Source organism: Meles meles, chromosome 20 (genome assembly GCF_922984935.1).
Source record: "Meles meles chromosome 20, mMelMel3.1 paternal haplotype, whole genome shotgun sequence".
Taxonomy (NCBI): Eukaryota; Metazoa; Chordata; class Mammalia; order Carnivora; family Mustelidae; genus Meles; species Meles meles.
The window spans coordinates 3,075,889-3,086,668 of record NC_060085.1 but is presented as its reverse complement, the minus strand read 5'-3'; the positions used below and the strand labels follow the sequence as shown (position 1 = coordinate 3,086,668).

The window sequence follows — 10,780 nt, the reverse complement described above, 5'->3', positions numbered from 1 at the left end:
TTTCTTTCCGGTTGTTGGCTCTCGCCGGCCCCACCCCGACTGGGCCCTGCGCCCCCCCCGCCCCCCGCGGCCCCCTGCCGCCGGGCCCGCCGCCACCATGAAGAAATTCTTCCAGGAGATCAAAGCTGACATCAAGTTCAAGAGCGCGGGACCTGGTCAGAAGCTCACGGAGTCCGTGGGGTGCGTGACCAGCGCTGATACTTGAGATCCGAGAGCGAGCATGGGAGGGGGAGCCCAGAGAGGTCTAGGGGCGGGGAGGGGAGTCCTAGCGTCTGGGGGTGGAGAGAGCTCTCTGGGGGCGGGGCACGGGGGGGCGACGGTGGGAGCATGGGGAGGGGTAGCCTCCGGGGGCGGGGCGGGGGCGTCGAGGCCTCGGGGGGCGGGGCTGGAGGCGGGGGCTAGGGGGCGGGGTGCAGAGTTGGGGGTCACTGGAGAAGCCGTAGGGGAGTGTGTGGGCTGTAAAGGGGCCCCAGAGGGGCATCACCTAGGGAATCGAGGTGTTCGGAGATTGCACACAGAGCCTGAAGAAGCGAGTACAGCTGGGGTCGTAAAGAGTGGGGAGGCGTAGCATCCATGGCGGTAGGGGTCTGGGCCCTGGCTCTGGAGGGGGAGGGAGGATCGGGTAAGCGTGTTGAAGGCCAGGGAGCCTGAGGCGGTGTTGGAAGAGGTCTCGGTGGACTGGGGGTGCAGGGGTCGTAGAGGCTTAGGGAGGTCTGGGAGGGAAATGGAGGCGGGGAGCTGGAGGCATCTGGGGAAGAGATGGGGATCTTGTGGGCGAAGGCTGAGTCGGGCGGGAGGTTCTGAGGGCGACCTGGGAGGAGAGGGGAGAAGAGGGAAGGCGGGTGGAGTGCTCGTCCAGGCCACTGTGGACGTCTGGGGAGGACTCAGGGAAGAGAAGGGCCAGGGGCAAGTCTGGAGACTCGGGAGGACAGAAGATGGAGGGCTCTGGTGGGCTGGGAAGACCAAATGTAGAGGGGGCGGGGGCTTTGGGGACTGAGTGGGGTCTAGGAAGGGGAGTGGCTGAAGATGTCAGCCCTGGGTGGGGTCTGTGGGGAATAACGGAAGGGATTGTGAAGAGGGCGGAAGGGATTGTGAAGAGGGCGGCAGTGAGGGGTAGGCGGAGAGGCAGGGAGGCTGCAGGAAGGGCATCATGAGGCAGCTGGGGGTGGGTACAGGACCTCAGGGCATCTGTCGTGGGGATTGGGGGTTCCTGAGAGCGGGACGAAGGAGGCCCACTAGGGCCAAGTTCCTGAGTCAGGGAGGGAAGCCCAATAGACTGAATCAGGTCCTGGGAGCCTGAGAGAGGAGGGCAGCTTAAAAGAGGGTCAGGAAGAGGGGGTGGACCAGACAAGAGGGTCCCTTCATTTGTTCCACAAGTACTGGGCAGAGGTGGGGCTGGTGCAGCAGAGACGGTGTGCCGGGGAGGAGGCGGGGGCCGTGTGGGTGATAACTGTATCAGACAAGAGGCCAGAAGGACAGAAGGGAGGACAGAAGAGGGAAGTAGCAGGGAGATCCGGGCTTCTGTGACACCGTTGGGCAAGACTGGGGGCTCAGGGTGTGTGACAAGGGCTGTCATGGGTTTCATGGGTAAGAGAAGGTCTCTGCTGTCTCAGGGCTCAGCTTCCAGGGGGGAGGTATGAACAGATAAACCAGCACACGTGTGGTGAGAGGTCAGGGGATACTCAGAACTGTGAGGGAAAATGAGCGGGGTCAGGAGACGGCAAGTGATTTTGGGGACTGTTAGGACATTCTGGAAGCCCTCTCTGGGAAGGAGACATCTAAGCCGAGAGCCGGAGGAGTTCAGCCATGTGAAAATCAGTCTTTACACACACACACACACACACACACACACACACACCACCCCCCCTACCCCTACCCCCCCGAAGCAGGCCTGGCTGCTCTCAGACCTTCCTTCCTCATCCCACATGCAGACAGAATATTCCGGGCAGAAAGTGCAAAGGCCCTGTGGTAGGAGCCAGTTGGGCTTCTGGGAGCAACAGCAGGAAATCAGAGTAGATTGGGAGGTGTGAAGGGCCTGCAGGTCAGGGAGGCTTTAGGACTGTGTCGTGCATGTGGTGCACAGGCTTGGTGCAGGAGTGACAAGCTCTGGCCTGGGTTTAAAAGGATCCCTGTGGCTGCCCCATGGAGCCTTCAAGAGGGCAAGTAAGGGGTTTTGAAAATGGTGTTTTGTTAGAACTAAATGTCACATGGGGCAAGGGGGGGGCTACGTGATTCATCTTTTCTTCAACACGAGGTTGTCAGCTGTGGGCAGAGGGGCAGGGGTGAGCAGGAAGCAGGTCCGGAGATGTTGGGACACAAAAATCAGGCCATCCGTGGATCTGAGCAGGGCAGGAGGAGTGAGGCCAGGAACCCAGTGCCTTGGCTGCTTAGAAAGTTCTGGGGATGTAGTACAGATAATTCCAAGCCCTGGCACCTGGAGAGGCTCTTGAGGGAAGGAGGCGAGGCAGGTGAATTAGAGTAGGGTGTGAGGACGAGCTTCTCCGCAGGGGGAGGCCGGATCGTTTCTGTGCCGTGTGGACCCGGGAACATGCGTCCTGGGCTAGTTTCCCAGGTGGAGGCAAGAGCAGACCCAGTCCCTGCCGTGTGACCTGGCATACTGCCAGGCAGACAGTAGGTGCCTACTAACGAAGCTGCAGCGCCTGGCTTCCGCAGACGGGCAGGGTTGGTCTTGCTCGGGAGGGATGGAGGAGGGGAGTGACAGCTTTGAGTCTCCTCACTTCCTCAGGGCAATGGGGCGCCTTCTCACAGCTGCGTAGTGGTGGCCCGCGTGGGCAGGCTGGCGGTCCCCTGTTGAGCTGCCAGGACCCTGAGGCCCGGGCTGGTGCGGGACTTGCCCTCGGGCAGAGCTGGGAGCAGACCTGCCCTCTGCCCCCTGAGGCTCTTCTGTGTTAGAACCATCTAGTGGCTGCGGGTGACCCCTGGGGAAAGGGGGAGGGGTCTGTCCGTTGGGGCAGAAGTGGGAGAGGGTCAGAGGCTCTTCTGTCTGACCCCGTGTACCTCACTTTCCTCTGCCTGTCCCCAGGGAGAGGGCCCCCAAAGAAAAGCCCACCCAGCCAGCACTGCGGCAAACTCGCCAGGGACCCACGGATGAGGCCCAGATGGCGGCCGCGGCGGCCCTGGCCCGGCTGGAACAGAAGCAGCCCAGGGCCCGGGGCCCCACGTCGCAGGAGTCCATCCGCAACCAGGGTGAGCGAGGCCTGTGCTTGGCCCGGGATGGAAATAGTTACGGGACCAGCAACTTTGGGGGCTCTGAAGTCTCAAGTCGTTGGAGGGGGTACAGGGCAGAAAGGCACAAGGGTGCTGCAGTCTGGAAGGCTGAGGAGGGGAGAAGGGAGCCGAGACAGGGTTGTCGTCGGGCGATCAGGGAAGCCCGGGGGCGGAGGAAGGTGGCTCAGGCAGGCGGGCCCCAAGGAGAGGAAGGACTAGATCTTGACCCTCTTCGTTCTTGGGTCTTGGGGTTGTATGCCTGGGGACACACCAGGGCCTACAACCTGCCCGTCAACCTGCCCGTCTCTGTCCTGTCTCCAGTGAGAAAGGAACTTCTAGCCGAAGCGACTGTCAGCGGGAGCACAGAGGCCCCAGGGAGCAACACGGTAAAGACGGTAAAGACGCCTGCACGGCAGCCAGACGCCCGTGGGGCCTCTGGAATGGGGAGCTCGTTCTTGCCTGTGTTGGTCTCATTGGCCATTTCCTCATTACCAGCCGGGGGCTCAGCCCTGGGGCTCTAAGCGTGCATGCTGGGGTGGGGGACACAGAGGAGAAGTCAGGGTGGCCGGAGGTCACCTCTGGCCTTGTGCACAAAGGCAGTGTGGGGAGCCCCGCCTGGGACGGTGGAAGCAGGTTGTGGTTGAAGGTGGGATTGACTGGGACGTTGTCACGCTCAATTCCCGCCCTCAGCTGTTTTCCGCGGAGGTGGGAGGGCTGTTCGGAGATGAGTGGCATCAGGGACGCCTTCCTGGGGGAGGTGGGCTTTAAAGGGGAGCTTGGCTGAAAGGGCGTTCTGAGCAGCCTGACCCTGGGGCTCTCACTGAGTTTTAGAATGGAAGAGGCCCTAGAAGAGTGCCTAGGGACAGAGGTTCAGAGAGCAGTCGGGACTCCTCTAGGGTGCGGTGATTCCTGACTTGCCCGCTGGCCACCTCCCTACGACATGGGAGAAGCATGATCAGGGCCGCTGTAGAGCATTGGCCCCGCGTCCAGAGCCGCCCCCCACTTTCTGTCGCCCCCCACTTTCTGTCCCCCGTCCTTCAGTTGTGTGCTGGCCCCACTAAGCCATTTTACAGAGCAGAAGGGGGGCTCGGCGGGGCTGCGGTGCGGGGCCGGGGTGTCCCAGCGCCCACCCGCAGAGGGGGCGGCGTGGTGGCTCTGGGCTCAGCCGCCTGCAACCCCGCCAGGTGCCCGAGGCCAAAGAGGAGGGCTCAGCGCATCTGACGGTGCCCGGCGTGTGCTTCACGTGCCCGCTCACCGGGGCCACGCTCCGGAAGGACCAGCGGGACGCCCACATCAAAGAGGCCATTCTCTCGGTGAGTGGCAGCGCTGGGCCCTGCCCCAGGGAGCTGGGTGGCTCGGGTCTGTGTGGATGGTGCGTGTGTCGTCTCTCTGGAGAGGCAGCGTGTGCTTGGGGTACGAAATGTCCAGTGCCCCAGGGCGGGTGAAGCAAAGCCACCTCTTGCCCACCCATCCTGGAGGCGACCGCTCTAAGCGGTTTCGGCCACTTAGTGGTTTCCGGAGAGAGGTTCCAGGGAGGCGCAGCTGTCGAACCCCGCACCCGCTTACCCCAGGTGCAGGGAAAGCTGTCCCCGCCATGACAAACTCGGACAAAGCCGGTGGCTTCAGACGGCACGCGTTCCCTCCTGGTTCTGGAAGCTAGGAGCGTGGCATGGGGCCCACTGGGCTTGAGTCAAGGTGACAGCGGGCCTGAGTTCCTTCTGGACGCTCCTGGGGCGGGGCAGGGCAGGGCAGCGCGGCCCGGCCCTGTCCAGCCTCCAGGCTGTCCGTGGCGGCTCCCTCCGTCCTCACAGCCAGCGCGCCAGGCCTGGGTCTTTCTCGGGCCTCCTCCCTCCTCTGTTCCCCTTGAAGGGACCTCGATATTACGCTGCACCCGCTGGGTAATCCAGGCTAATCTCCCTATTCTTAAGGCCCGCTGATGAGCAGCCCTCATTCCATCCGCCTCGCTGCCCCTCCCGTGTCACCGATGGTGCCCGCAAGACTGAGGGGTGAGGACGGGGGTTTTGCGGCACCTTACCCCGAGTTCATGGCGTTAATGTTTTCTCCTTTTGTCTTGTCACCCCTTTCTAGTTTTTTCTGAACCATCTGAGAGACGGTTCTGCCCTGTTAGTGACTTGACATGAGTTCCGTAGCTGTTTAGAAAGCTCCTAGCTGAGGACTGTATGGCCGGTGTGTCCTGCCCTAGCGGGCAAAGTGACATGACACAGAGCGTGGTCAGTCCCGGGGCGGGAGGCAGCGCTGCATGGACACGTGCGTGCGGTGCGGACAGCGGCCGCTGCTGAATCTCCAAGGGGCTGTCCCCACTCACGCTCCACCAGCGGCTCCCCCAGATCACGGTGACCACACCGTCCCTGTGGGGGTTGCAGACGCTTCGTCTGTCTTCCCCCGGAGGGACAGGTGAAAATATCTTGGGAGAGTCGTAACGTGTATTTCCTTCACTTTGGTTCAGGTTGGCTGTGTTTTCAGAAGAGAATGTGTCTCTTTCTCGTCTTTCTGTTGGGTGGTTGGATCTTTTATTTATTTATTAGATAGGACCCATGCCTGGGGGGCCTGGGGGGCTCAGCGGGTGAAGCGTCTGCCTTCGGCTCAGGTCATGATCCCAGGGTTGTGGGATAGAGCCCCGCATCGGGCTTCCCACTCAGTGGAGAGTCTGCAGCTCCCTCTTCCCCTGTGTGCGTGCACTCTCTCTCATTTTTGCTCTGTCAAACAGATAAATCTTAAAAAAAAGTCGGCTCCATGCTCAGCGCAGAGCCCAGTGCGCGTGACCCCACAACTCTGAGATCATGACCTGAGCTGAGACCAGGAAGAATTGGACGCTTGACCACCTGCGCCCCCCCCACGTGCCCCTGGGCTTTTTCTGAAGTTGATTTGTGGGCACTTCTTACATATTACGGAAATTGGTCTTTTGCCTGTAATGTGAATTGTGCATGTTTTCCTCTAGTTTTTTACTTTTAGATTGTGCTCATGGTCACTTTGCCATGTGGAGGTTTTTGATTTGTGTAATTAAATGTGTTGGTCCTATGGCTTCTGGGTTTTGTGGCACGCTTAGAAAGGCCTTCCCCGCCTGGGAATTAAAATGATTCTTATGTGACTTTTTAATGCTTTTCTGTTTTGCTTTTTGTTAATGTTTAAAACTTTGATCCATAAAAACCACTTGAATCCAACTAGAAGCTCTCACCCTGTCCAGCATGAGGCATGAAGCCAGCGCTCTTTGTCCCCGGTAGCTCCCAGCTTCTCTTGACCGCCCCCAGCCCCCATAACTGAACACACCTGCTCTTTGGTCACAGCTGTGAAATCTGCCTCGATTGCAAAGCGGATTCTGTACGGGTTTGGCTCCTTTCTGGATGTTCTGCTCCTTTCTCCCTTGTGTACCCTCGGGCCCTGTACCTGGAAACCCCCGAGAGCGGCATTTGGAGCGGTAGCTCGTCCCCGGGGGGTGTCTGGGAGGTCACGCAGGCCTGGCCTGGCCTCGTCCTGAGAGCATGCCCCCTCTCATTTGGAGACGGCTTTTTCTGCTGGTTGACGTCGCTGTCCCCTCTGTCCCACCCCGACAACTAAACTGGGAAACCGGGTAGCACAGGTCTGTCTGATGGACCCCCAGAGGTGGCATCATCTGGCCTTTGATGCACCCTCTTCCCTAGAGGTCAGGGCAGGACCAGGTCCAGGCTGGAGCACGGGGGGGGGCTCTCTCCTTCTCTTCCTGTGCTGAAAATGCACAGCTGAGTTTGTTTCAGTGAAGCGCTCCTGGCCTCCCAGGGGACTTTTGTCACCCGATGTCACCTGAGTAGTGAGACCGGGCTGTTGGGGGGAGGGAAAGGTGCCTGATGCACTTCCGTCCTCCTCCCAGCACTTCTCCACCGACCCCGTGGCTGCCTCCATCATGAAGATCCACACGTTCAACAAAGACCGGGACCGGGTGAAGCTGGGTGTGGACACCATTGCCAAGTGAGCGGGCAGTCACCCTCCCATCAGGGTGTCGTCCCCACCAACCGCAGCCTCCTGGGGGGGCCTGGAAGGAGCACGGGAGTGCAGCCAGGCCCCACCCTGCACTCCCTGCCCCAAGCCCTCTGGAAAGGGGCTTGGCCTCTCGGGGCCTCAGTTTACCTGTCTGTAAAACGGAGCGGTTTACCAAGTGAGGGGGTCCCAACCCTGGCTTTCCTTCGGTATTATCAGAGGAGTGAAGGGTCCCCCCCCCCACTCCCCTCATCTGTTCGGACAGGCCTGGGGGAGGAAGGATGCCAGGAAGTCCCTGTAGCTCATGAGCCCCTGGGGCCCCGGGGGCTTCCGTGGTCCCTTATTCTGGCTCTGTCTGCCGCACCCCACTGCTGTGTGTGTTGGTGCCCTCGGGGGAAGCAGGACCAAGGAGGAGAACCGGGAATGGTCCCGGGCGGGCTGTGTCAGGGGCAGCAGTGGGGGCTGTCAGCCCAGGGGAGCCCATCCTCTGGGGTGCGTCCTAGCACGAGGCCAGGTAGGACTGTCAGCTCTGCCCCCCCCCGCCCCGTTCTCCCGCAGGTACCTGGACAACATCTGCCTGCACCCCGAGGAGGAGAAGTACAGGAAGATCAAGCTGCAGAACCGAGTGTTCCAGGTGAGGCTGCCCGCGGCGGGGTGTGGCCGGGCCGCGTGCACGCACACACACACCACACACACACCACATACACACGCATGCGCACAGCGCCCCGTTGGGGAGTAGGGGAGGCTGCCGGAACCAGGGGCTGGAGGGCTGGGGCAGGGCTGGCGGGGCAGGGCGGGCAGCAGGGGGCAGACAGGGACCCGGGGCTTCGGGAACAGGGGTCGTGCATCACGGGTCTATGTTGTCTGTTCTCCCCACCACCCCAGCGGGTTTCGACTGTAATTTGAATGCGTTGGGATGCCGTGGGCACTGGTGAGATTTCTCCCATAAACGCAGACTTGGGGTTTCTGTGGCGAAATCGCGGGGTCCCTCCGCCGTGGCCCACGTTAGCTGTGCCGCTGGCAGGGTGCCTGCTGCTGACTTCTGGTGGCCGTGGCCGCCGCCTGCCCCCTTCCTGCCCCCACATCCCACGCAGCCGGTCTCCCCCACCTCTGGGGTCCTCTTGCTTGTCTCTTGGCCCTTCAGCCGCCCCTGCGAGCTGCTGCTGGTGGCCCTGCGGCCGGTGTTGCGGCGAGTGGGCTCGTGCGCCCTCCGGGGACGGCTTCAGCCGGTTCACCGGGTTGGCCGTCGCTCCAAGACCAGGGAACCGGGAGCTGGGCAGGGTGGTCAGTGAGGCTGGTGGCCTCCCGGAGGCCCCGGGGCCTTGTGTGACAACTGGCTGACTCCCTCAGGAGCGCATTAACTGCCTGGAAGGGACCCGTGAGTTTTTTGAGGCCATTGGCTTCCAGAAGGCCCTGCTTCCGGTTGCTGATCAGGGTAAGGGAGGTGGAGCGGGGTCTTGGCTGTGCGGGGAGAAGGGGTGGGGGGCTCTCCCCGCGGCCGCAGAGTGACCTCTGTGTGCGCCCCAGAGGGCCCCGAGGAGTTCTACGTGCTGAGCGAGGGCGTCCTGGCCCAGCCCCAGAGCCTGCAGAGGCACAAGGAGCAGCTTCTGGTCGCTGAGCCCGTGCGGGCCACCCTGGCCCGCCAGCGCCGGCTCTTCCGGCCCTCGCCCATGGCCTCCCAGTTCGAGCTGCCCGGCGACTTCTTCAACCTCACGGCGGAGGAGATCAAGCGGGAGCAGAGGCTCAGGTCCGAGGCGGTGGATCGGCTGAGTGTGCTGCGGACCAAGGCCATGCGGGAGCGGGAGGAGCAGCGCGAGCTGCGCAAGTACACCTACACGCTGCTGCGCGTGCGCCTCCCGGACGGCTGCCTGCTGCAGGGTGCGTGCCCGTGGGCCGCGCGGCCACGGGAGGAGCGGGGCAGGCCTGGGGGTGCTCCCTGGCGGTGCTCCTGCTGACCTCGGGCCCCACTGACTGTCCCGCCCACCCAGGGACCTTCTACGCCCGGGAGCGTGTGGCCGCGCTGTACGCGTTCGTGCGGGAGGCCTTGCAGAACGATTGGCTGCCTTTCGACCTGCTGGCCTCGGGCGGGCAGAGGTTGTCGGAGGACGAGAGCCTGGCCTTCAACGAGTGCGGGCTGGTGGGTGATGGGCTCCCTGCGTCGGGGGGTAGGGGGCGGCCCAGGGTGCGTCTCTGGGTTTTCCTGCCCACACAAAGCCCCAGAGGGGGGAGCCCAGGAGTCTGGGCCCCTGGGTTCAAGTCCCACCTTCCCGTGGACGTGTGGCATGCCCCCAAGTGATCTCTGCCTCAGTTTCCCACCTAGAGAGTGGGAACATAGCAGGCGTGTTAGAGTTCTCTGAGGAGGAGAACCAAGGCAGATGGATCCCAGATGAGGGCCTTCTTGGGGAGGAAGTGGGGGCGGCGACTGTCAGACCCTCCCGTGGGAAGACTGGAGGGACTTCCTGAGGTTGGCAAGCCCATGGGAATGGGCTGGTTGTGGTGTGTGGTCCCCGGCGTGGAGCCGCCCAGGGCGAGTGTGGCCCTGGCCCCAGCACAAGGAAATGAGTGCAGAGACTCCCAGCACAGAGATGCCAGAGTGCGGCTGAGGCTTCTCACCCCACCGCAGGTGCCCTCGGCCCTCCTGACCTTCTCGTGGGACGCAGCCGTGCTGGAGGACATCAAGGCCGCAGGGGCCGATCCGGACTCATCTATTCTGAAACCTGAGCTCCTGGCAGCCATCGAGAAGCTCTCGTGAAATAAAAGCAGGGTTGGCTTCAGCCTGCGTGGGTTGTCTCATGCTCTCCTGCTTCCTCCACTAGCCCCCCCACCCAGTCTCCCTCCTCCCAGGGTCCCCCACTCCCGCGGAAGTGCCTGCCCTGGCCCCGAGAGCATTGCAGGCACAGGGAGGAGCGCTGGCGGGCTGACACGTGCCCGGGACGGCCACCGAGAGGATTCTCGGGAGGCAGCCGTTGTACGTGTTCACAGAGCCCCTGCGCAGGAGAGTAGGCCTGCAGCACGGGCCCAGTCCCCATGTGCTATGGCCCAGGTGGCTGCGGCTGGCCCTGATGCTGAGCCACAGGGTTGCCGGGGACAGCAGCAGAGGGAGATGCAGGGCCCGTCAGGACACGGTTCTGTGGTTACCGAATAAATGACGTCAGACTCGTCTCCTGGTGCTGAATTGAAGCAGTGGCTGCAGGGCTGCCAGCACAGGAGGCCCCCGAGGGGACCCCGGGGGAGGTGGGGTGGGGTGGGCACCTGCTGAGGGTGGACCTCCCAGGGAGCTCTTGTTTTATTGGGGGGGGGGCAGAACAAGGTCCCCACGGGAGGCCCGTCCTCAGCCCCAGTCCCTGGGGTGGTTACTTTATAGGATTAAAGTGGCTGTGCCTGTGGTTGGGGACGTCCAGACAAGGTATCCTGGGTAGGCGGGTGGGCCCAGCGTCCCCACAGGGGTCCTCACCCCTGGAAGGAGGTAGGCTGCATGGGGGGCCCCCGAGTCCACATGGGCACCTCGAAACTGCGAAAGGCAGGCGGGTCCCCCCTCCTGGGCTTCCAGAAGGAGCTGGCGCTGCCCACACTGGCTTCC

The 10,780-nt window shown here is 62.6% G+C and overlaps 1 protein-coding gene across 2 annotated transcripts; it reads left to right on the top strand.

The window, feature by feature from the left end:
* Nucleotides 1-9,974, top strand: UBXN6 (UBX domain protein 6). 2 transcript variants are annotated; one of them, XM_045991973.1, is made up of 10 exons: nt 1-180; nt 3,044-3,207; nt 3,550-3,614; nt 4,413-4,541; nt 7,094-7,191; nt 7,759-7,834; nt 8,551-8,635; nt 8,728-9,078; nt 9,189-9,337; nt 9,824-9,974. In XM_045991973.1, the coding sequence occupies exons 1-10, from the start codon at nt 98-100 to the stop codon at nt 9,950-9,952; spliced, it is 1,329 nt and encodes a 442-aa protein (XP_045847929.1). In that variant the 5' UTR covers nt 1-97; the 3' UTR covers nt 9,953-9,974. The 2 variants fall into 2 exon arrangements, with proteins under 2 accessions (XP_045847929.1, XP_045847927.1); XM_045991971.1 differs by having other exon boundaries at nt 3,550-3,623.
* Nucleotides 9,975-10,780: the final 806 nt, after the last annotated feature.